This window comes from Delphinapterus leucas, chromosome 5 (assembly GCF_059928025.1).
Source record: "Delphinapterus leucas isolate spDelLeu-1000000601 "Yukka" chromosome 5, BTC_Dleu_Yukka2, whole genome shotgun sequence".
NCBI classification, from domain to species: Eukaryota; Metazoa; Chordata; class Mammalia; order Artiodactyla; family Monodontidae; genus Delphinapterus; species Delphinapterus leucas.
Window position 1 is genome coordinate 70,564,788 of NC_143133.1, and position 27,235 is coordinate 70,592,022.

General features: G+C 38.4%; 1 protein-coding gene across 1 annotated transcript in view; it reads right to left on the minus strand.

Annotated features, from left to right (window-relative positions):
* Positions 1-27,235, minus strand: part of CORIN (corin, serine peptidase) — a 265,617-nt gene that overhangs the window by 3,860 nt on the left and 234,522 nt on the right. The window contains 2 exon segments of the mRNA XM_089911890.1: positions 13,114-13,247; positions 15,356-15,627. Coding sequence (XP_089768016.1) covers positions 13,114-13,247; positions 15,356-15,627 — 406 coding nt within the window.

Sequence of the window (27,235 nt, forward strand, 5' to 3'; positions counted from 1 at the left end):
TTAAACCACTTTGAATTTATTTTTCTATAAGGTATGATTTACATGTAGCTGTCCAGCTTTCCCAACACCACGTTTTGAAGAGATTGTCTTTTCTGCATTGTATTCTTGCCTCCTTTGTCATAGATTAATTGACCATAAGTGTTTGGGTTTATTTCTGGCCTCTCTGTCCTGTTCCATTGATCCATATGTCTGTCTTTGTGCCAATATCAAGCTATTTTGATTACTGTAACTTTGTAGTATAGTCTGAAGTCTGGAAGGGTTATGCCTCCAAGCTTTGTTCTTTTTCCTCAGGATTGCTTTGGCAATTCTGGGTCTTTTGTGGTTCCACGTAAATTTTAGGTTTACTTGTTCTAGTTATGTAAAAAAAAAAAATGTCATGGTATTTTGACAGGGATTGCATTAAATCTGTAGATTGCTTTGGGTAGTATGGCCAGCTTAATAATACTAATTCTTCCAATCCAAGAGCATGGGATATCTTTCCATTTCCTTGAATCATCTTCAGTTGCCTTTACAATGTTTTATAGTTTTTAGTATAAAGGTCTTTTACTTCATTGGTTAAATTCATTCCTGGGTATTTTTTTATGTGATTTTAAAAAGGATTTTTAAATTTTCTTTATGATATTTCAGTTAGTGTAAAGAAATGCAACAGATTTCTGTATATTAATCTTGTATTCTGCTACCTTGCTGAATTCATTGATTAGTTCTAATAGTTTTTGTGTGGAGACTTTAGGATTCTCTATATAGTGTATCATGTCATCTGTAAATAGTGACAGTTTTCTCTCTTTCCCTCCAACTTGGATACTTTTTATTTCTTTTTCCTGCATGATTGCTGTGGCTAGGACTTCCAATACTGTTTTGAATAGAAGTGGTGAGAGTGGGCACCCTTGTCTTGTTCCTGAGTTTAGCAGGAAGGTTTTCAGCTTTTCAGCATTATTATGTTGGCTGTAGGTTTGTCACAAATGGCTTTTATTATGTTGAGATATGTTCCCTCTGTACCCACTTTGGTGAGAATTTTTATCATGAATAGATGTTGAATTTTTTCAAATGTTTTCTCTGCATCTATTGAGATGATCATGTGCTTTGTCTTTCCTTTTGTTAATCTGGCACATTACATTGATACATTTTTCATCTATATTCATCAAATATATTGACCTGTAATTTTCTTTTTTTGTAGTGTCTTTGTCTGATTTTGGTATCAGGGTGATGGTGGCTTCATGGAGTGACTCTGGGAGTTTTCCCTCCTTTTCAATTTTTTGGCATAATTTGAGAAGGATAGGTATAAGTTTTTCTTTGTATGTTTGGTAGAATTCCCCAGTGAAGCCATCAGGTCCCGGACTTTTGTTTGCAGGGAGTTTTGTTTTGTTTTCTTTTACAGATTCTATTTCACTTACAGTGCTCAGTCTGTTTAAGTTATCTGTTTCTTCTTGATTCTGTTTTGGTGGGCTGTATGTGTCTAGAAACTTGTCCATTTCTTTTAGATTGTCCAATTAGTTGGCATATAACTTTTCATAGTATTTTTTTTTTGTATTTCTGTGTTATTAGTTGTTATTTCTCCTCTTTCATTTCTTATTTTGTTTATTTGGATCCTCTGTTTTCTTCTTGGTGGGCCTGGCTAGAAGTTTGTTGAGTTTATCTTTTCAAAAAACCTGGTCTTGATTTTATTGATCTTTTCTATTGTTTTTTTAATCTCTATTTTATTTCTTCTATAATCTTTATTATTTCCTTCCTTCTGCTGTCAGTTTGTTTTTGTTCTTATTATTCTAATTTATTTAGCTAGTAGGTTAGGTTGTTTGAGATTTTTCTTATCTCTTGAGGAAGGCCTTATTGCTATGAACTTCCCTATTAGAGCTGCTTTTGCTGCATCCCATAGATTTTGTAAGGTTTTGTTCTCATTTTCCAATTTTCCGATTTCTTATTTGATTTCATCATTGATCCATTGGTTTTTTTAGTGGCATGTTGTTTAGGCTCCATGTATTCACTCTTTTCCTGTTTTTATTTCTCTGGTAGTTTCATACCATTGTGGTCAGGAAAAATGCTTGAAATGATTTCTAAATTTGTTGAGGCTTGTTTTGTGACCTAGTATGTGGTCTGTCCTGGAGAATGTTCCATGTGTGCTTGAAAACAAGTACAACTGGTCTGTTGTGTCATTTAGGACCACTGTTGCCTTACTGGTTTTCTGTCTGGATGATCTGTCCATTGATGTCACTGGGGTGTTAAAATCTCCTACTATTATTGTATTCCAGTCAGTTTCTCCCTTTATGTCTATTAGTATTTCTTTTACATATTTAGGTGCTCCTGTATTGGGTGCATATATGTTAATCAGTATAATAGCCTCTTTTAGTATTGATCCCTTTATCATATGATACACTTCTTTATCTTTCTTTATGGCCTTTGTTTTAAAGTCTATTTTGTCTGATATAAGTATTTCTACCCCGGCTTTCTTATTATTTCAATTTTCATGAAATATTTTTTCCATCCCCTCACTTTCAGTCTGTTTGTCTTTCACCCTAAAGTGAGACATTTTTAGGCAGCATATTGTAGGTTCATGTTTTTTATTCAATGTATCATTCTGTATTTTGATTGGATCATTTACTCCATTGACATTTAAGGTAATAATTGACATGGGAGGAGACAAGATGGTGGAGTAGAAGAAATTGAGCTCACCTCCTCTCACAAAAACACCAAAATCACAACCACCAATAGAAAAGACTGGAACCTAGCAAACAAGATATTCTACATCCAAAGACAAAGAAGAAGCCGCACCAAGATGGTAGGAGGGGCACATTTGCAGTAAAATCAAATCCCATATGCACTGGGTGGGTGACCCAAAAACTGGAAAATAATTATTATATCACAGAGGTTCTCCCACAGGAGTGAGTTCTGAGCCCCACATCAGGCTCCCCAGCCTGGGGATCTGGAATCAGGAGGAGGAGAGCCCAGATCATTTGGCTTTGAAGGCCAGCAGTGCATGAGAAGGCCTTCAAAGCGCAGGAGCTCCACAGGACTGGGGAAAAAAGAGACTCCACTCTTGGAGGGCACACACAAGGTTTCACGTGCACTGGGATCCAGGGCAAAGAAGTGACTCAATAAGAGCCTGGGCCAGACCTACCTGTGTATCTTGGAGGGTCTCCTGGGGAGGTGGGGGTCGGCTTTGGCTCACTGGGGGCAAGGACACTGGTGGCAGAGGCCCCAGGGAGTACTCATTGGCATGAGCTCTCCTGGAGGTCAACATTTTGGCACTGAAACCTGCCCCCCTCAACAGCCTGCAAGGTCCAGTGTTGGGATGCCTCAGGACAAACAACCAACACAGCCCCACTTACAGGCTGCCTGAAGTCATCCTGAATGCACAGCTGCCTCTAAACACACCTCTTGAAACAGCCCTGCCCACCAGAGGGACAAGAACCAGCTCCATCCACCAGTGTGCAGGCACCAGGCCCTCCCACCAGGAAGCCTGCACAAGCCCCTGGACCAACCTCACCCACCGGGGGTAGACACCAGAAGTAAGAGGAACTACAAACCTGCAGCATGAGAAATGAAGGCCACAAACACAGAAAGTTAGACAAGATTGCAGAGAAATATGTTCCAGACGAAGGAACAAGATAATAAAACCCCAGAAGAACAAGTAAGTGAAGTGGAGATAGGCAATCTGCCTGAAAAAGTATTCAGAGAAATGATAGTAAAGGTGATCCAAGACCTTGGAAAAATAATGGAGGCACAGCCTGAGAAGATACAAGAAATTAACAGAGATTTAAAGAACAAACAGATGAACAATACAAAAATTGAAACGAAAAATACACTAGAAGGAATCAATAGAATAAATGAGGCAGAAGAACAAATAAGTGAGCTGGAAGACAGATTGGTGGAAATCATTGCTGCAGAACAGAAGAAAGAAAAAAAATGAAATAAGGACAGCCTAAGAGACCTCTGAGACAACATTAAATGCACCAACTTTTGCGTCATAGGGGTCCCAGAAGAGAGAGAGAAAGGGCCTGAGAAAATATTTGAAGAAATAGCCGAAAACTTTCCTAACATGGGAAGGGAAACATGGACTGAAGTCCAGGAAGCACAGAGAGGCCCACACAGGATAAACCCAAGGAGGAACATGCCAAGACACATAACAAATTTTCAAAAACTAAAGACAAAGAGAAAATATTAAAAGCAACAAGTAACATACAAGGAAATCTTCATATAGTTATCAGCTGATTTTTCAGCAGAAACTGCAGGCCAGAAGGGATTGGCATAATATATTTCAAGTGATGACAGGGAAAAACCAACAAACAACCAAGAACACTCTACCCAGCAAGGCTCCTGTTCAGATTCAATGGAGTAATCAAAACCTCTACAGACAAGCAAAAGCTAAGAGAAAGAGAATTCAGCATCACCAAACCAGCTTTACAACAAAATGCCAACAAACTGCTAAAGGAACTTCTCTAGGCAGAAAAGAAAAGGCCATCATTAGAAACAAGAAAATTATGAATGGGAAAGCTCACCGGTAAAGGCAAGCATACAGTAAAGGTAGGAAATCAGCTCCCTGCAGGTATGATATCAAAACCAGTAATCATGAGAAGAGGAGAATACAAATGTAGGATATTGGAAATGCATATGAAATTAAGAAACCAGCAACCTAAATCAATCTTTTATACATATAGACTGCTATATCAAAATCTCATGGTTGATTCAAAAGGATACATTCAGCATAATGTTCATTGCAGCAATGTTTACAATAGTCAAAACATGGAAGCAACCTACATGTCCATCAACAGATGAATGCATAAAGTAGATGTGGTATATCTATACAATAGAATGTTACTCAGCCATTAAAAAGAATGAAATAATGCCATTGGCAGCAACATGGATGGACCCTGAGATTATCATATTAAGTGAAGTAAGTCAGAGAAAGACAAATACCATATGACATCACTTATATGCGGAATTGTAGAAGAATGATACAAATGAACTTATGTACAAAACAGAAATAGACTCACAAACTAAGAAAAGAAACTTTTGGTTACTAAAGGGGAAATGTTGCAGGGGAGGGATAAATTGGAAGTTTGGGATTAACATACACACTATTTAAAATAGATAACTAATGAGAACCTACTGTATAGCACAAGGAACTCTACTCAATATTCTGTAATGACCTAAATGGGAAAAAAATTTGAAAAAGATTAGATATATGTATGACTGAATCACTTTGCCTCACACTTGAAACTAACAACATTGTAAATCAACTATACTCCAATATAAAATAAAAAAATTTTTTAAAAACCTCATGGTAACCACAAACCAAAAATCTACAATACATACACACACAAAAAAGAAAAAGCAATCCAAATACAACTCTAAAGATAGTCATCAAATCACAAGAGAAGAGAACAAAAGAGGAGGAAGGGAAGAAAAAATGACCTACAGAAACAAATCATAAACAATTAAGAAAATGGCAAGAAGAATACACATATCAATAATTACCTTAAATGTAAATGGATTAAATGCTCCAACCAAAAGACACAGACTGGCTGAATGTATACAAAAATAAGACCTGAATATATGCTGTTGACAAGAGACCCACTTCAGATCTAGGGATAGATACAGAATGAAAGTGAGGGGATGGAAAAAGCTATTCCATGCAAATGGAAATCAAAAGAAAGCTGGAGTAGCAATACTCATATCAGGCAAAATAGACTTTAAAGACTGTTACAAGAGACAGAAAAGGACACTACAGAATGATCAAGGGATCAGTCCAAGAAGAAGATATAACAATTGTAAATATATATGCACCCAACATAGGAGCACCTCAATACATAAGGCAACTGCTAACAGCTGTAAAAGGAGAAATCAACAGTAACACAATAGTGGGGACTTTAACACCTCACTTACATCAATGGACAGATCATCCAGACAGAAAATTCGTAAGGAAACACAGGCCTTAAATGACACATTAGACCAGGTGGACTTAATTGATATTTAGAGAGCATTCCATCTGAAAGCAGTTGAATACACTTTCTTCTCAAGTGCACTTGGAACATTCTCCAGGATAGATCACGTGCTGGGCCACAAAGCAAACCTAGGTAAATTTTAGAAAATTGAAATCATATCAAGCATCTTTTTTGACCACAACACTATGAGATTAGATATTAACTACAAGAAAAAAAACTGTAAAAAAACACAAACACGTGGAGGCTAAACAATATGTTACTAAACAACCAATGGACCACCGAAGGAATCAAAGAGGAAATCAAAAAATACCTAGAGACAAATGAAAATGAAAACACAATGATCCAAAACCTTTGGGATACAGCAAAAGCAGTTCTAAGAGGGAAGTTTATAGCAATACAATCTTACCTCAGGAAACAAGAAAAATTTCAAATAAGCAACCTAACCTTACACCTAAAGCAACTAGAGAAAGAGAAAACAAACACAACCCAAAGTTAGTAAAAGGAAAGAAATCATAAAGATTAGAACAGAAATAAATGAAATAGAGATGAAGAAAACAACAGAAAAGATCAATGAAACTAAAAGCTGGTTCTTTGAAAAGATAAACTTGATATTTAGCTAGACTCATCAAGAAAAAAAGGTATGGGGCTTAAATCAAAATTATAAATGAAAAAGAAGTTACAACAGACACCACAGAAATACAAAGCATCCTAAGAGACTACTACAAGCAACTATGCCAAATTCTTAGAAAGGTGCAATCCTCCACGACTGAACCAGGAAGAAATAGAAAATATGAATAGACCAATCACAAGTACTGATATTGAAACTGTGATGAAAAAACTCCCAACAAACAAAAGCCCAGGACCAGATGGCTTCACAGGCAAATTCTATCAAGCATTTAGAGAAGAGCTAACACCTATCCTTCTGAAACTATTCCAAAAAACTGCAGAGGAAAGAACACTCCCAAATTCATTCTATGAGGCCACCATCACCCTGACACCAAAACCAGACAAAGATACCACAAAAAAAATAAAGGAAATTACAGGCCAATATCACTGAACACAGACCCCAAAATACTCAACCAGAATACTAGCAGACCAAATCCAACAATATCCAACAATACATTAAAAGGATCATACACTATGGTCAAGTGGGAATTATCCCAGGAATGCAAGGATTTCTCAATATCCACAAATCAATCTGTGTGATACACCACAATAACAAATTGAAGAATAAAAACCATATGATCATCTCAATATGTGCAGAAAAATCTTTTGACAAAATTCAACACCCATTTATGATAAAAAAAAAAAAAGCTCCCCAGAAAGTGGGCAGAGAGGGACCATAACTCAACATAATAAAGGCCATGTATGACAAGCCCACAGCTAATATCATACTCATCAGTGAGATGCTGAAAGTATGTCATCTAAGATCAGGAACAAGACAAGGATGTCTACTCTTGCCATGTTTACTCAACATAGTTTTGGAAGTCCTAGCAATGGCAATCAGAGAAGAAAAAGAAATAAAAGGCATCCAAATAGGAAAAGAAAAAGTAAAACCATCACTGTTTGCAGATGCCATAATAACTATACATAGAAAATTCTAAAGATGCTACCAGAAAACCACTAGAGCTCATCAATGAATTCAGTAAAGTTTCAGGATACAAAATTAATACACAGAAATCTGTTGAACTTCTATGCATTATCAACAAAAGATCAGAAAGAGAAATTATGGAAAAATCCCATTTCCCCTTGCATCGAAAAGAATAAAATACCTCAGAATAAACTTACCTAAGGAGACCAAAGACCTCTATTCAGAAAATTATAAGATGATGATGAAAGAAATTGAAGATGACACAAACAGATGGAAAGATACACCATGTTCTTGGCCTGGAAGAATCAACACTGTCAAAATGACTAGACTACCCAAGGCAATCTATAGATTCAGTGCAATCCCTATCAAATTACCAATGGCATTTTTCACAGAATTAGAACAAAGAGTCTTAAAATTTGTATGGAAACATAAAAGGCCCCATATAACCAAAGCAATCTTGAGAAAGAAAAACAGACCTGGAGGAATTAGGCTCCCTCACTTCAGAATATACTATAAAACTACAGTAATTAAAACAGTATGGTACTGGCACAACGACAGGCTTATAGATCAATGGAACAGTATAGAAAGCACAGAAATAAACCCACACACCTATGGTCAATTAATATATGACAAAGGAAGCAAGAGTATACAATGGAGAAAAGACAGCCTCTTCAATAAGTGGTGCTGGGAAGACTGGACTGCTACATGTAAAATAATGAAATTAGAATATTCTCTAACACCACACACAAAAACAAACTCAAAATGGATTAAAGATCTAAATGTAAGACCAGATACTATAAAACTCTTAGAGGAAAACATAGGCAGAACACTCTGACATAAATCGCAGCAATATGTTTTTGGATCTACCTCCTAGAGTAATGAATATAAAAACAAAAATAAACAAATGAGACCTAATTAAACTTAAAAGCTTTTGCACAGCAAAGGAAACCATCAACAAAACAAAAAGACAACCTACAGAATGGGTAAAAATATTTGCAAATGATGCGACCAACAAGGATTAATCTCCAAAATATACAAACAGCTCATGTGGCTCAATATCAAAAAAACAAACACCCCAATCAAAAAATGGGCAGAAGATCTAAATAGACATTTCTCCAAAGAATACATACAGATGGCCAAAAAGCACATGAAAAGATGCTCATTATTACTAATTATTAGAGAAATACCAATCAAAACTACAATAAGGTATCACTACACACTGGCCAGAATGGCTATCATCAAAAAGTCTATAAACAATAAATGCTGGAGAGGGTGTGGAGGAAAGGGAACCCTCTTACACTGTTGGTGGGAAGATAAATTGGTACAACCACTATGGAGAACAGTATGGAGGTTCCTTGAAAAACTGAAAATAGAGCTACCATATGATCCAGCAATCCCATTTCTGGGCAAATGTCCAGAGAAAACCATAATTTGAAAAGATACGTGCACCCCAATGTTCATTGCTGCACTATTTACAATAGCCAAGACATGGAAGCAACCTAAATGCCCATCAGCAGAGGAATGGATAAAGAAGATGTGCTACATATATATAGTGGAATATTACTCATCCATTAAAAAGAATGAAATAATGTCATTTGCAGCAACATGGATGGACCAGGAGATTATCATACTAAGTGAAGTAAGTCAGAGAAAGACAAATATCATATGATATCACCTATATTTGGAATCTAAAAAGATGATACAAATGAACTTATTTACAAAACAGAAATAGACCCATAGACTTAGAAAACAAACTTATGTTTACCAAAGAGGAAAGGTCGGGGTGGGGGTGGATAAATTAGGAGGTTGGGATTAACATATACACACTACTATATATAAAACAGATCATCAACAAGGACCTACTGTATAGCATAGGGAACTTGACTCAATATTCTGTAATAACCTATATGGGAAAAGAATCTGAAAAAGAATGGATATATGAATATGTATAACTGAACCACTTTGCTGTATACCTGAAACTAACACAACATGGTAAATCAACTATGCACCAATATAAAATAAAAATTAAAACATAATTATCGATAGGTATGTACTTATTGCCATTTTAAACCTTGTTTTCCAGTTGTTTTTGTAGTTCTTCCTTGTTCACTTCTTCTTTTTGTTTTTCCTTTTGTGGTTTGATTATTTTCTTTTGTAGTATGCTTGAGTTCCTTTCTTTCTGGTTTTTGTGAACCTATTGTGTGTTTTGATTTGTGATTACTATGGATTTCAAGTATGTTGACCCATTATTATATCTTTAAACTGCTAGTCATACAAATTCAAACACATTCTAAAAGATCTACATTTTTATACTCCACTCTCCCACATTTTGTGATTTTTGATGTTCTATTTTACATCTTCATACTTATTCTTTTGCTGTTAATTGTAGTTATAATTGCTTTTACAAAAAAAATTTTTTTTGCTTGCTTTTTAATCTATGTAGTGGCTTATTTAAGTGATCTTCAATCCTTTTACATATTTGCTTCTCCTATTATGATTTTTTGTTTCCAGTAGATTCTTGCTTCTTTTCTAGAGAAAGAAGAAGACCCTTCTTCAATATTTAGAGAAGACCCTTCAATATTTCATTTAGGGTAGGTTTAGCGTTGCTCTATTCTTTGTTTTTTCTTGTCTGAGAAATTCTTTCTCTCTCATTCTATTCTAAATGCTGATCTTGCTGGATAGAGTATCCTGGGTTGAAGGTTTTTCCCTTTCAGGACTTTGAATATATCATGCCCCTTCCTAGAAGTGGTGAACATTGCATTCATAATTTACCAATGCTATAAACCTAACTAATAAGCATAGATTTTGCAAGAGGCTAAACTGTTCTGTCTGAAAGCCTAATTGATTTTTAAGCAAAATGTACTGGAAACAATTTTATTAAACATATTCCACAATTTTTTCATCTCCTCTTATATAAAAGAAATACTAAGATACTGACTTATTTAGGTTGAGCTACTTATTATGCCAGAGAGTGATTAAAATGGGATATTTACAGGTCAGCATCTCTACACTTCCAGATCAGAAACTTAGCCACATAATTATTTAGCATCTAATTTTTGCAAGATTCTGTGCTACAGTCTACACAAGAGCTACTTTTGTCCCCAAGGCGCCAAAACTCCACTTGGGTAATGAGAAAAACTTTACATGAAAGCAAAATCTAAGGGCTATAAATAAAGGAGACTTCAAAGGAATAAGTGATTACTTCCAGCCAGAGGGGAACACAGGGTCCCCATAAGAGTGGGTTTTGAGCTAGGCTTAATGAGGCAGGTGGACATTTGTTAGTTGGAAAACAAGAGGTGAAGAAGCATCAATTCAAAACAAAAGGGGGATACAGCTAAAGGTACAATTTGTCTGGTTTTTGGTCCTCTTTTCATAATATTGGGCTTTAGGCCAAAGTTTGTTTGGTTTCAATACTGAGTTCCATGATTTCTAGACCTCAACAAAGGACCCATGGCTTCCAGTGTGACCTGTTGATGCAATTAAGGAAGGTAATGAGAGGTTCTGGTGTATAATCTTGCTCCAGACTTGGTAAAAAGTAGCTTTTGTTTGTTTTGTGTTTTGTTTTCTACCTGGGGTTGTGTTAGAGAGCATCTGGTATGCATTTAAGATATCCACAGTGCGGAATTCCCACCACTAAAGAAGTTGGCAGGACCTGTTTACTATTAGACATTACGATATAAACATGCCTATGCCTGTGGCTGTGTTGGACCTTCATTTCTCTTTCAAAGAATCACCTTCTATCCCCTCCCTTTAGCAGTTACCAAGAGATGAAGAGGAACTACTTTTTGGTAGACGTCCAGATCATGTTGGCAACAGGGAGAAATGTATTCACATTAATCATTGCTTCTAGGATAGTGTAGTGACCAAGCACTTGAATTCTGAAGCCAGGCTGCCTACATTCATATCTTCATTCTACCACCTTAATGCTGGGTGATATGGGGTAAATTACTTAACCTCTCTGGTCCCTTGTTTTCTTGATCTGTAAAATAGGAAAAACACAGATACTGCCACAAGAGATGACTGTGAGAATTAAGTGAGTTATTAGAAAGTATTTAGAAGAGATCCTGGAACACAGTAAGCACTAACTGGTAGATGTTAACATTCACATTGTTGATATTCACTGAGGGCATATGCCAGACGTCATATACACATATGTTAAAATATTGGGACATTAACCCAGTTAATCCCAAAGATACTCTGCAAATCAGACAGAATCAGCCCCATCTCACCTGGGAGAAAATATTCTACAGAGGTTAAATAACTTCTTCAGGTCACATTGTTCTCGCTGCCAGAGATGGGAGCCAACCCAGACCTTTCAGGTTGCAAATCATGTGTCCTAGCCCTGACACCATGCTGCCTCCTAGTCACTTTTTCTTTGGCTTTGATCTATCAAACGTAGGCCTCTTGCACGGAAGGCAGGGGTTCCTCTATCACTGCCCACCTCAGCTGGATGACTTGGGGCCAGAGGACAGAAGGGAAGGTGACTCACTGAAACTTCAAGGGAGCCTGCCTCCCTCTTTCCCATGACAACTGTCTAAATTACCACCAGGCCATTTCTATTCCGAAATGGACAATCAGAAATGTCATTTCATTATGTTGGGTTAGGGGCAATAGTATTGTTGCATCTCTTCTTCAATTCTAAAACTTGGGGGCAATTTGATCTACTCCAAAGCAGTGAAATAACAAAGACGCTTCATAGCACTGTAGTGGGAAAACTGCCTTCTCCACTCTGTCACAAGCTTCTTTAAGTGCTCTCCCTTCCCATCCTCCCCTGGGAGCCAGTCCAGTATAATATGCAATGAGTGTTTATTAAGTAAAAATGCTTCCCTGCGGGGTGGGTGGAGGTGGTGGTGGGATGAATTGGGAGATTGGGATTGACATGTATACACTGATGTGTATAAAATGGATGACTAATAAGAACCTGCTGTATAAAAAAGATAAATAAAACTCAAAAATTCAAAAAAAGCTTTCCTGCATTGCTCAGTCAGCATACTCTATGAACTGTTGTGACCAGAAATCCTGAGTCTAAAGGTTGTGTTCGGTGATAGATATTTGAAGACGTGCTGGCGATCACGTGCAGCCCCAGACAATGCCAGTGTGATCAACTCCTGAGACGGAGGTGGGTCTATCACACACCCTGGAGATTGGAGTGTTGTATGTGCTTCAGTGCCATCACCCCGATGGTTGAATATGCCCTTGGTGTCTGTCCCCTGCTTCCTGAGGCAACCTGGCTGGAGCTCTGGTTACCACTAGCTGCTCTCAGAAACTTGCTTGTCCTGGCCACTAAAATGGTCCAAGGAGATGGACCAGAACAATTGCTTCTCCTCCTGTTGCTGGCCCAGGGTGCTGACCCCATGCAGGAGGTGAGAAAGCAGAAGGCAACCTGAGTGGGGGGCGTGGAGGTTACTCAGGGCGTTGCTTGGGTCCTGAATAAAGGAAAACACCCTGTGAATAATTAAACATTCGGTAATAAATTATTTTCAGAAAATGTTCTCAAAGGGCCACACGTGAATACTAATGGGCTTATATGGACCCATTGAACCTACTGCTGAACTGAATCTCCTTGGTAACCAGAAAGCAACTTACCATGCACGAGTCAACTGTGCCAGACTCATAGCCGGCACAGATCATCCGGGTGGTGATGGTCTTAGTGTCAAAGTAGGACTGACACTGCTCCAGAGAAATGATGCGGACTTCTCCCTCTTGCAGCTTAAAAGGCACTGGAGTTTTTTAAAAGAAGAAGAAATAAAATATATGAGGGTAAAATGACTCAAAAATGAGGCTAGCCAAATATGAAATAACATTTTTATATCAAGAAAACCATGCTCTTAAAATGTCATTTCAAAGAGGAAGCTCATTTGAAATCAGAATTTTCCAATTATAAGTGCTGATAGCAATCATTTAATCAAACCCCTTCATTTTGTTAATGAGAAAATTGAGGCACAGACTGGTTAAGTAACCTGGCTCATGCTTTTCGTCTCTTATTATGTGTAGCAACGTAAACAATAGCTACTACAATGAAAAGGAAAATAATCAAGCCAGAGCTCTGCTCCAGGTGGGAGCCTGCCAGCTCTGTGACAGCTCAACATGGGAGCCCTGCTCTGCTACAAGTTCAGACTGCCTGTTCAGACTAACAGAGGAAGGGTTGCCCTATCCTTGGTTTGAACAGTGTGTCTCGTCATGTGCTACAGTAGCCATCATTTGAGGTCGGAACCTTTAATCCTAGAGGATGCATCAAAGAGATGTCAAAGAGAAAAGCCATCCCTTAGTGTCAGCAGAGAGAACATGCGAATTTCATCTTGCTCCAAAGTTCTCACCGAATAACAATGTATTTCTCAAAGCCAGCAGCAAGAATCTCTCATTGTTCAGCCATTCTACAAAACATACACACTGTTCTCCTTTTAGATAGTGATGGTGAAGCAGTGTACATGTACAGGGTACCTTAATGGAAGAAAGAATACGTTTTCCAATACGTTTGGAAAAATCAATGCAATGCAGACAGTGGAAGTTCCCCAAGTTGTCGAAAGAATGGTAAAAAGAACCATCGCTAAGGTTTACTGGGTACCCACAGTGGGCCAGGCTCCTGCACTCAGCTTTCTCTGGGCCTATTTTCTTTAATCTTTACAATAATCCTGTGAGTTAGACAGTTGCTATTATTTTTTCCATTTTATAGTAAGCTAGAAAGTGGTGTGCTCAGTGTCAATCAGACCTTTTCAATGAACTCATACCCTTGCTCTTCCTACATTATATACGTGGTGTGTACCACATGTCACACGATTACTCTGAGTTTAATGTGGATATTGGGAACAATACAAGTAGAGGCAATATAGATTCTGGTCTCATATATCACAAAACTAATTATAGCTTTTAAAAACCAAGATTAGCAGGCATGGTGACATCATATGTCTGGCATTGCCTTCATATTTCTTACATGTTAGCTTTTCAGAAGTCATTGACTTACTACTGTCTATTTACCTTTTTCTTTTTATTCTCAGTTGATCGTATAGAAAAGAAACTCAACTTAGCTCAAAACTTGACTAAATTTCAAGAAAAACAATCGTCCTTCAAACTGGCAGTTGCTAAGACGGACAACAGGACACAGATATATGTCATCATCCCTGAGAGCTGCAGTACTACACCTGATATAGTTGCCATGGTCAGTGCCTACCATTAAAGAAAATATCTCATCGATTAAATTCTTATTCTAAACTTTTAATAAGTCAAGCAAAATGAGAGAGTCCTTTATGGGTGGCTGAGAGTCAGCAGTACTAATTTTTAAACTTCTATATGTTTTATTAATCATCTAAGAACCCAAACTATTTAAACTAATTTGAATAGGCAAATAGCTAACCAGTTTTCCTTCTAGAAAGACTTACAGGTTGTGTTACCGATGTTGATAGGACTAAATCATAACAAAGAGTTGGAAATGGGACCGTCCAGCTTGACTGCAGAAGCAGAACTACCTAACTGCTAGACAGAGGCTCCGAGTGACTTTGCCTGAAGTGAGTGCAAATCACCAATAGAAACAATGCAAGGGAGGATGACTGATCGGTCTCGTCTTGCGTGCCAGCTCTAAAACATCAGGAGCGGCTCCCTGGAGAAAGACTGAGATGTGGAGAAGGATTTCTATGGTTGTATCTGGGCTTGGCAGGTTTAAGTGCATTGACATCTATGATTTGCATGGAAGGGAGAGTGACACATAATGCTAAGTATTTGTGGCTCTACTTTTATAAGTGAAAATGGGAAATGATTGCCAAAGGCCAGGAAGTACCCCATTGTTTTCCAGTTACAAGCTGAAAGGCAAGTGCTCCTGAGGATCCTGACTTACTTTTGTTGCCCATGTGTCCCCAGCCTGTGATATAGCAGTAAGTATCAGGTTCTAATGACTGCTCCGGGCTGGGTAAGCAGACGGGCCGGACGTAGCTCGTTTCACTGATGTCCTCGTTTAGCTCCACTATGCTGATGTCATAGTCTACCACTGCTCGACTGTAGCGAGGATGCAGGATGATGGTTTTCACGAGGCGCATCTGCATGAACGTTGATGGGTGGTCTAGATTATTGACGCCAAACACCACTTTCCAAACGGCAGCATTCTCTCTCCTAAAATAATAATTCAAGAGCTACTGGCATCTTAAACTCAGATTTATCTTTTAAAATTTACATTTTATTTTTAAAATATTTACTTATGTAAATAATGGCTCTTTCCATGCCCATCTCCCACGTATTCATATAAGAAGCATTTATATAACCCCTGAGCAATTTGCAAATATTGCACTGTTGTGGAAAGCAAAGCCCATGCTTCCTGAATGGGGCTATTCTGGAAAATAACACTTGTTCGCTTTGAAAGGCAGGCAGCGTAGTTAATACTTTCTTCATTGAGTGGGAAAGATGACGAAAAGATGTGAAGAGAAAAGAGACAAGAGAAAAAAATGAAAGAGAATGAAAAGCTGAGGCTAAGAGATCCCTCCAAGAAGGAGCCAGGGCTTCAGAAATGTCAAGTTTTCAGGGAAGGCTTCTGAAAATTTCAAGCTAGGGGCTTAAAAAGGCCACCCACAACTTCTAATGGGCAGTCTTAGACTTCATTGTTTTTGAAAACTTGTCAGCAATAGTCTAGTCAATTCCACCTTAAAACACTTTTCCACTGGACTTCCAGCACACTCCAAGTTCCAGAATTTCCTCCTATCTCTGTCTTCTCTGCTGGATGCTCCTCCTCTGCTCTCAGTGTCTATACTGAAGTGCCCCAGGCCGCTGCCTTCAGTCTTCTCATTCTACACTCACCCCCTAGAAGATTTCACCTAGTCCAATGGCTTTAAAAGCCACCCATAGCCTTGTACCTCCCAAACATATATCTCCAGCTCCATCCTCTCCCTTGAGCTGCAGACTTGTACATCCAATTATCCACTCACATATTTGCTTGGATGTTTGATACTGGCTAAGATTTATGAGTGCTAACTGTGTATGTGGCAATGTTGTTAGCATTCAGAATTCACTGTACAGTTATTTAATATTTATAGCCACCAGTTATGCAGTTGAATCATCTCTCTTATACGCAACAATGATTGCATTAGCAAGTCTTCACTACTCTGCTTTCAAATATATCCTGAATCTTGTTGTTTCTCCCTCTGCCACCACTACAATCCTAATCTCCCAAACATGATGAGCTACTCTCATCTCCCAAATGATGGCCCTTCTTCTACTCTTCGCCCCTGTAACCCATTCTCCTCACTGTCACAGAGTGATCTTTTTAAAAATAAAATTAGATCAAATTCATTTTCTGCTCATAATTCTCCAAGGACTTTGGAATCACACTCAAGACAAACTGTAGACTCCTATCCATGGCCTTCGAGGCCCCACATGACCTGCTCCATTCGAACCCCAGGGACTTTCTATTTTTGGACATGCCAAGGACATCCACAACTCAGGACTCTTCCCTTTCTATTCTCTCAGCTCTCACGTGGCTCCCACACTGATTCCTTCTCTTTACCCAGGTCCCAGCTCAAACATCACCACTTCAAAGCTGTCCTCCATGACTGCCCAGTCTAGCCTTTACCCCATCACTCTCTACTCTCAACCCAGCTTTAATTTTTGTCTCACAGCACTCATTGATACCAATGATGATATACTTCTTTGTCTGTTCTGTGTCTGGTCCCCAGACTGTAAGTTCTGTGAAGGCAGGGACTTGGCTGGTATTCCCAAGACCTAGTACCTAGCATACATTGGGTTCTTAACATGTACTTGTTTAATGATAGTTCAACAGATGACGTTTCAAAACATGTGTTAGGGCTTCCCTGGTGGCGCGGTGGTTGAGAATCTGCCTGCTAATGCAGGGGACACGGGTTCAAGCCTTGGTCTGGGAAGATCCCACATGCCGTGGAGCAACTAGGCCCGTGAGCCACAACTACTGAGCCTGCGCATCTGGAGCCTGTGCTCCGCAACAAGAGAGGCCACGACAGTGAGAGGCCCGCGCACCGCGATGAAGAGTGGTCCCCGCTTGCCACAACTAGAGAAAGACCTTGCACAGAAACGAAGACCCAACACAGCCAAAAATAAAAATAAATAAATTAAAACAAGGCTCAACATTTAAAAAAAAAAAATTTATTAGTGGCCAACTTCAACCACCTAAGCAAGGTCTATTCATCATAATGGCCTCCACCTCCTCCTCCATTCTCAGTTTCTCTTCCTCCATAGTGGGCCAGGACCAAAGGTGTGGGCATTTAGTTGACCAGTGTTGGAAGGTGGAGCTTTTATTGTAGATATTCCCTTATACTGTGGTGACATGTCAGCCATGCCATCACTGCCCTCATTTGCAAGCTTCCCAACTAACATAAGCTGATTTGACCAGCTAGACCAGTTGTTTTTCAACCCAGGCTGAATACTGAATCATCTGAGAAGCTTTCAAATACTGATTTTCTGGGCATCATCCCATATCAACTGAAAGTTGGGCTGGGGTCTGGGAATTAGTATTTTTAAGAGCTCCCTAGGGAGTCCCTGACAAAAACCCACCCACCCTCTTTTTTTCCTTGGCACGTCGTTCTTCACCATTTTCTCATGCATAGAAAAAATTCAAAACGCTGAGATTTTAGGAGGGTTAGGAAGAAGTATGCAAGGCCAACATTCAACATGTTTTTAGCATTGTTGGGTTCTTCGACTAGATTCTACTAAAAGAGTCCTCTATATAGTCCACACATTCCATCCTTTTTCCATTGTAAAAAAAAATAATTTTAGGTCTATCAAAATTGATGTCATATGGAAGCAACCTAAGTGCCCATCAGCAGATGAATGGATAAAGAAGATGTGGTGTATATATATATATGATGGAATACTACTCAGCCATAAAAATGAATGAGATGTTGTCACTCGCAGCCACACGGATGGACTTGGAGGATATTATGCCAAGTGAAATAAGTCAGACAGAGAAAGACAAGTACTATATGATATCATTTATGTGTGGAATATAAAAAATAAACTAGTGAATATAACAGAAAAGAAACAGACTCACAGATACAGAAAACAAACTAGTGGTTACCAGAGGGGAGAGGGAAGGGGGGGAGGGCCAAGATAGGAGGGGGGTTAAGAGACACAAACTGTATAAAATAAATAAGCTACAAGGATATATTGTACAACACGGGGATACAGTCAATTTTTTTTACTGAAGTATAGTTGATTTACAATGATTCACGTGTACAGCAAAGTGATTCATATATATATTATATATATATTCTTGTTCATATTTCTTTTCCATTATAGGTTATTACAAGATAGTGAATATAATACCCTGTACTATACAGTAGGTTCTTGTTGTATAGTCAATATTTTATAACTATAAATGGAGTATAACCCATAAAAATTGTGAATCACTGTGTTGTACACTTGAAACTTATGTAATATTTTACATCAAATATACCTCAATAAAAAAAATTGATGTCACTATTTGAAAAAATATATATATATAACATCTATGTATAGAGAAATATATCTATATAGAAATATATCTATAGATATAGATACAGATATAGATATAGAACTGGGGATTTCAATAATAATCAAGAAAGACATGATCCCTGCCTATACAAACTTTAGAATTGAGTGAAGATGGACACTTAAAGAAACAATTATAATAAAATCCAGGAAGTGCTGTCTCATGAACATTACAGGATAAGGTTACAGAAGACTATTTTTCATTAAATAAAGCCATCACTCAAAGAACATGCCTTTCTTTCTCTTTCTTTCTTCCTTCCTTTCTGTCTTTCTTCCCTCCCTTCCTTCCTTCCTTCTTTCCCTCCCTCCCTTCTTCCCCTCCCTCCCTTCCTCCCTTTTTTCCTTCCCTCCCTCCCTTCCTTCCTCCCTTCCTTCCTCCATTCCTTCCTCCCTCCCTCCCTTCCTTCCTTCCTTCCTCCCTCCCTTCCTTCCTTCTTTCCCTCCATCCTTTCCTCCCTCCCTTCCTTCCTTCCTTCCTTCTTTCCCTCCCTCCTTCCCTCTCCCTGTTCCATTTTTCAGTCTAGAGGAGTAAGTGCATAACCATCTGAGAAATTCAATACTCACTTGAGATTCTATTGTTTAAGATATTTGAAATCAAACAATTATTGATTTCAAATGTGTCTACCTATTTAATAGCTTCTTGCCTCCAATCAGAGCTACTAAATTTTGGTTTCAAAAAAAATACTCATCTATCTGCTTAAATCACAAGCAGTATGACGAACAGTATGCAGTTGAACACTGCAAATTATTGGTAACAAAATGAAATAGTGTAAACTTTTCGGACTTAATTACTATATTGGGATTAATCTAATTCTAACAGTAAAACGTAAGTATCAATAAAACTGCTAAATGTTATTAACTTGTATTCAGTAGACTGTTGTGACACAAGCTACTGTCCTTATGGCATTAATATCCACGAAAAGCAAAAAAAAAAAAAAATACAGGAAATTCACATACTTTTTTATATTCAGTAAGAAAACTGTTCTATTTTCTTTTTTGTTATGAGTATAAGGGGGAAAATAAAGTCTCATTAAATGTTTTTTCCCAAGTCTGGCAAAACCCAGGAAAAACAATAACCTGTTGTTCAAAAGGGGTACATGAAGTGAGGGAGATGTGTATAAATGGTATATTGGTATATTAAGCATGTTCTAGAAAGTAGGTCACCCCCCTCTGGGTGGAAGCAAAAAGAGGAAAGAACACTTAGGGCTACATGAATGCCACATGCATCTAGTTTCAGTAAAAAGTACCCAGTAGAGGAACACATAGGAACAAGCTATGTTCATTTTAGTGAAGAGTAAATTGGACTACAAAGATAAAAAGCCACGTATAGCTGCTGAAAATCTTCAGCATCAAGGGGATTTTTTTTCTCAGTGCTGTCAGACTTCAAAGCAACAGCAAGGAGAACTGGTGCATCCTTAAAGAAGATTGTGCCAAGATCCTCATGCTCTGAGAGTGAGGAAGCAGGCAAGGTGAAGCCAGGTGAAAATCCACCAGTAACAATAAAAGTGGCTGAGGAAGATGTTAAGAGACCTTTTTCTCCTTTCATTCTTGCTCTACATAGTATTTCATTACCAGAAATTCTTATTTAATTTGCTTCATGTTTATGCTCCTGTTTTAATGATGAATATACATTATAGATGATGTTGAGATAATATGATTTCAACTTCTAATTCTTCAATTATCACTCTAGAGAGAAAACACAGCTACTTATACACCTCAGATGCATTATGACATCCAGGGAAGTTTATACAGAATTGAAGGCACAATGTCTCTGGACACAATAACCAGTTTCAGTTTGTAATTTGCCACACTCAGCTCTAGTTTAGACATAAATTTGCCACATTTTCACTTAATTCAGCTGGCCAGGTTTAGAGATTTTCTTCTATCTTTATCTTTTCTTAAGAGCACAAAAATTTCCCTTTTTTCACTCTTTCTGATTTTACTTTGAATAACTTATATTTACTATTGATCTTTTGTTCAGAAAATAAAATTAATATTTATAATTAACCCCTGTGATAGAAATCACTATTTTTTAAGACTTACTCCAGAAATGGCACAGCCATGTGGTGACTTGGAAGTAATTTGAAATTTACCATATCTGCACTAAGTAAGGAAATATCACACAAAAGCATCATTTCTGTTCTACAAATCTTAGGAACCCCTTACTTTTAATATTGCATCTGCCCTTGGTATGTTTAAAGAATTCTCTCTAATACATGCAGTGACTAGATTCTAGAATGGGATGACCACAACATAAATGCATAAAGGGGACAAGTATAAGTCAGTAAGTAGTGGGTGTCAGACCAAAAGACTTGCCCATCTCGAGGGCCATCTGCCTCTCAGCTCCTGCTGATGGCTGTCATATTGGAATATCCAGTGTGAACTGACCTTCTGATTGTTTCAGGGAAGCCAAAGTTCTGGATTTTGTGTAACGTATACACAGTTTGAACTGCTGGCTAAAGTTTTTAAATGTATCTAACGAGCAAAAGAGATCAGAGCTGGATTCTTCTTTTAGTATAAAATCTCTATAGTTTCCAAGTATTTCTACATATCAATTCAATCATCTTCTCACCAATTATAAGGTATAAATAGGAATGCTTATTCCATTTTAGAGAAGATGACTCAGAGCAGATGAGTGACTCGTCTAAAGTCACAGAGATACTAAGTGATGGTAGCATGCCAGAAAGCTAGTCCTTTAAACCCCTACACCACAACCTTTATACTAAACTTCTCTGAAACAAAGAGAAGGGTCCACAGGTATCAACACAAGAATCACGTACTGGCCACAGAGGGCAAAGCATGCAGGATGAGTGGAGACTGACAGGTGAGTGATAGGATGGCAGACAGAAGGAAGATACCTTCTCTTTCCTGAATGTATCCCCCAGATATGATGGGGAACTAGCCGCCAGTAATGAAATTACAGAAAGTGAGCAATTCTATTATCCCAGGGTCCAAAAAAGCTACAGAACGGATAGTCAGATACACATCCTAGAGCTTAGAGAATCAGATTTAAGAATGTTTTGGAAAAAAGATAGGACAATGTGTCCAGACACTCTTAAAACAAGTACAGCTAAACAGAGATGGGAGAGTTTGAGTTCCAAATTCTGATTTACCATCACAAATGACTGCAGTAAGAAAATGAAGAATAATCCAAAAAGTAAATGTTACAACATAAGAATCTCAGAGCTTTCAAACTGTAAAGCTTATCACAGAATAGTGGCAAGAAACTGTAGCAATTGTCAAAAAGTCTTAGTCATAGAACCCTCCTACACTGTTGGTGGGAATGTAAATTGGTACAGCCACTATGGAGAGCAATATGGAGGTTCCTTAAGAAACTAAAAATAGAGCTACCATATGATCCTGTAGTCTCACTCCTGGACATATATCCAGAGAAAACCATAATTTGAAAAGATACATGCACCCCAATGTTCATTGAAGCACTATTTACAATAGCCAAGACATGGAAGCAACCTAAATGTCCATTGACAGAGGAATGGATAAAGAAGATGTGGTATACATATATATATATATATATATGCACATACATACATACACACACACAATGGAATATTACTCAGCCATAAAAAAGAATGAAATAATGCCATTTGCAGCAACATGGATGGGCCAAGAGATTATCATACTAAGTGAAGTCAGACAGAGAAAGACAAATATATGACATCACTTATATATGGAATCTTTAAAAAATGATACAAATGAACTTATATACAAAACAGAAATAGACTCACAGACAGAAAACAAACTTATGGTTACAAAAGGGGAAAGGGGGAAAGGAATAAATTAGGGGTTTGGGATTAACATATACACACTACTATATATAAAAAGATAACCAACAAGGACCTACTGTATAGCACAGGGAACTAAACTCATTATTTTGTAATAACCTATAATGGAAAAGAATCTGAAAATCTATATCTATATATATAACTGAATCATTTTGCTGTATACCTGAAACTAACACAACCCTGTAAATCAACTGTACTTCAATAAATTTTTTTTTTCTGTGGCCATGCTGTGTGGCTTGCAGGATCTTAGTTCCCTGACCAGGGATCGAACCCAGACCCCCGGTAACAACTGGACCACCAGGGAAATCCCTATCCTTCAATCAATCAATCAGTCAATAGAAAAAAAGCAGGAAAAATAAAAATGGCTTCTCAGCAAAATTATGTGTGGGAAGAACAAGACGAGGATTTCTATCTGGGGCAAATAATTTAATATAGTAGTCAACTAAGACAAAGCTGAACTATTTGAACTTTCCTTTACTTCTAATATCTCCATTCAAGGAGAATGGTCTCCAGGCAACATCCAAAAGACTCATCCTCCATGTGATAAAACTTATAAGTGCTTAATACATTGAAATGTTGAGTTGATGTCTGGTCTAAGATATGGGAGGGGTCAGTAAAAGATCACAGACCTTCTGCAGAGGAGTTAGCATTTCTAGTTCCACAGAAATTATAGTCCTAACTACTAAAAGAACTACAGATATCATCACTAACACCGAGAAGGGGCTGGTTAGTCAGTTAACAAATATTTGATTGGTTGCTATATTCCTTGCTGAAAGAATTGAAAATACAGAGGCGAGGAAGACAGACAGAGTTCATACCCTCACAGAGCTTTCATCCTACTGGGCTAGCCAAATATATATATAAACAAATAAGATTATCTCTGGTAATTAGGAGGGAAAAAATAGGATAATGTGATAGAGAGATGACTGATGGGGGGGTCATTTTAGCTAGGATGGTTAGGGCAGGCCTTTGACAAAGTGACACTTAAATTGAGACTTGAATGAGGGGAAGGAGGCAATTTTGTGACTCCATAGGAGGGTTCCAAACTGCAGAAGCAGCAAGTAGAAAGGTCCTAAGGCAGGAATGAGATTGGGGGATTTCAGGGACAGAAAGGCTACATGTTTGGAGCCCAATGAGTGATGAGAGAATAGGGGGAGATGCAAAGAGGTAGGACTGGATATTTAAAGGCTATGATGAGAAATCTTATTCTTGTTACAATGAGAAGCTGTTGTACAGTTTTAAAACAGGTGGTGACATGGTATGATTTACATTTTAGAAAGATCACTGTCTCACTGTGTGTAGAATAGACAATAAGTGAACAAGAGAGTAGTCTAAAAAAAAAACAGATAGGAAACTGTTTTAAAAGTTATGGATTGATTGTGTCCCCCTGTAAAATTCATATATTGAAATCCTAATCCCCAATATATCAGAACAAGATCTTATTTGGAGATAAGGTCTTTACAGAGGTAATCAACTTAAACTGAGGCCAGTACGGTGAGCCCTAATCCAATATGACTGGGTATCCTCATGAAAAGGGGAAACTTGGAGACAGCCATGCACACAAAGGGTGAAGATGAAGACAAAGATCAGAATTAGGCTTCTATAGGCCAAGAATGCTCAAGATTGCCAGCAAAACACCAGAATCCAAGCGAGAGGCATTCTCTCTCACAGCCCTCACAAGGAACCAACCATCCCAATACCTTGACCTTAGACTTGTAGCCTCCAGAACTGTAAGACAATAAACTTCTTGGCTTGTTGAAGCCACCCAATTTGTGGTACCTTGTTATGGCTGCCCTAGGAAGCTAATACAATAATCCAGACCTGATACGATGGTGGTCTGGATTAGGATTATAGCATAAAGATGATGACAGGCAGTTGGGTTCAAGCTATATATATATATATATATATATATATATTTTTATTTTTTTTGCCGTATGCAGGCCTCTCACTGTTGTGGCCTCTCCCGTTGCGGGGCACAGGCTCCAGATGCGCAGGCTCAGCGGCCCAGCTACTCTGCGGCATGTGGGATCTTCCCGGACCGGGGCACGAACCCGTGTCCCCTGCATCGGCAGGCGGACTCTCAACCACTGCGCCACCAGGGAAGCCCCGAGCTATATTTTGAAAGAAGATCCTACAGAACTTACTGCTAGAGTAAAAGTGGGAGGAATTAAGGATGACTCCCAGGTTTGGTGCATTAGCAAACCAATGGATAATGATGCCTCTTACTGAGATGGGGAAAGTTTGTGAAGCATACAATTATTTGCTCAGTGGGAGAGAAGAGGAATCAAGTTTTGTTCTGGCCATGTAAAGTAGAATGTTTATTACACATTCAAATGGACACTTCATCTAAGCATTTAAATATGTTTGAGGTTGGTGGGTTGGGAGAAAATCTGGGCTGTGCTAGAGATATAAATTTGGAAGTTATGAATAAATATTTGATATTCATATTCGATATTCATATCAATATTTGATATTCATATTTGTTCAAATATAGACAAGCACTTGAAACCATGTGATTAGACGATTGTAGATAGATAAGAAAGCCAAGAATTAGGTCCTTATCTGATCATGGGCTGCTATAACAAACTATCATAGACTGAGTGGCTTAAACAAGAGTTATTTCTCATAGTTGTTGAGGCTCAAAGTCAAAGATTAGGGCACTAGCATGGTCAGGGTCTGGTGAAGATCCCCTTCCTCGTTTACAGATGGTGGTCTTATTGTTGTATTGTTACATGGCAGAGGGAGAGAGGGTAAGCTTTCTTTCTCTTCTTATACGGACACTCATCCCAACATGGGTTTCACCCTCATGACCTAATCACCTCTCAAGGGCCCCACCTCCTAATAGCACCTTATTAGGGGTTAGATTTTCAACATGTGGAAATTAGGGGGACACAACTGTGCAGTCCACAACACACCTGGAGAACTAAAACATTTAGTGGCCTAAAAGAGGAGAAGCTGCAAAAAAAGAAAGAGAAGGGAAGGTCAGTGACATAAGAATTTTTTTTGTTATTTTAAAAGAAAAGTGAAGGAAGTATTTTAAGAAGGATGTAGTAATCAGATGCTAGGGAGGGTTCCAGTGAGTTAGAAACTGAAAATCCACCATTGGATTTGGCAAGATGGAAGTCACTAAAGACTTTGGTAAGTGTCATTTCTGTAGTGGCCTTGATGACAACCCAACTGGAGTGACCTGAGGGGAATACAGGAAGTGTAAAAGTGGAGACAGTGACTGTAGGAAACTCTTTTAGGAGTTTTACTGTGAGTACTAGCCAAAATGGGCCAAGAATTGAAGAGGGATGTGAAGTCAAGAGAAGGGGGTTTAAGTTGGTGACACTAAGGCATGTTTGCTGAAGGGAATGATCCAGCAAAAAGAGAGAAATTGATGAAAAATAGAAATGATGATTTTAAAATAAAGTCTTTGACAGAATAAAGACACAGACCTACTAGAGAATGGACTTGAGGATATGGGGAGGGAGAAGAGTAAGCTGTGACAAAGTGACAGAGTGGCATGGACATATATACACTACCAAACGTAAAATAGATAGCTAGTGGGAAGCAGCCGCATAGCACAGGGAGATCAGCTTGGTGCTCTGTGACCACCTAGAGGGGTGGGATAGGGAGGGTGAGAGGGAGGGAGATGCAAGAGGGAAGAGATATGGGAACATGTGTATAACTGATTCACTTTGTTATAAAGCAGAAACTAACACACCATTGTAAAGCAATTATACTCCAATAAAGATGTTAAAAAAATAAATGCATCTAAAATAAAGTCTTTGAAAGATGAATGGAAATGTGATTGTCCTTAAAAAGGAGCAAGGACACATCCTCCACCATAACTCAAGGGAAAGGAGGGAACGTGGCCACAGATACAGGTAACTTGTTGGAATTAGGGGTGAGACAAGGTAAAACATATAATGATGTCTATTTTCTTCATAAAGAATGAGGTGAGACCAGAGAAGGGTGAAGGAGATTTGGGGAGACAGGAGAAGATGTCAAATAGTTGAGGATGGAAAAGTGGCTTTACTGTGAACATATACTGGATGGGTGCCATACTGTTAGATGCTCATTTGAGATTCATGATCATACATTTGACATGAGCTCAGTTAGCAGTCTGGGGTGTGATATTCGCCAGCAATGACCAGCCATTCAGGCGTAGGTGCAGAGTACGTGGATAGTTGCAGGACAAGAAGAAACAAGTAAGTAACTACAAAGATTAGAAGGGGAAGAACTCCCAGTTTCTTTGAGCCCCCAAAACTATGGGAATTGGCCTAACATTTAGGCCAACTGCTGGCTACATCCTAGACCCAGACATTTTTCCACTGGAGCAGTGAGGATGCAGAGAATGCCTCCTTAGGGGGCAGGGCAGTGGGGAGCATGGAGTCAGGTCAGGGTCACCACAATTGCTCACTCACCGGTGATGCTGGAAAAAA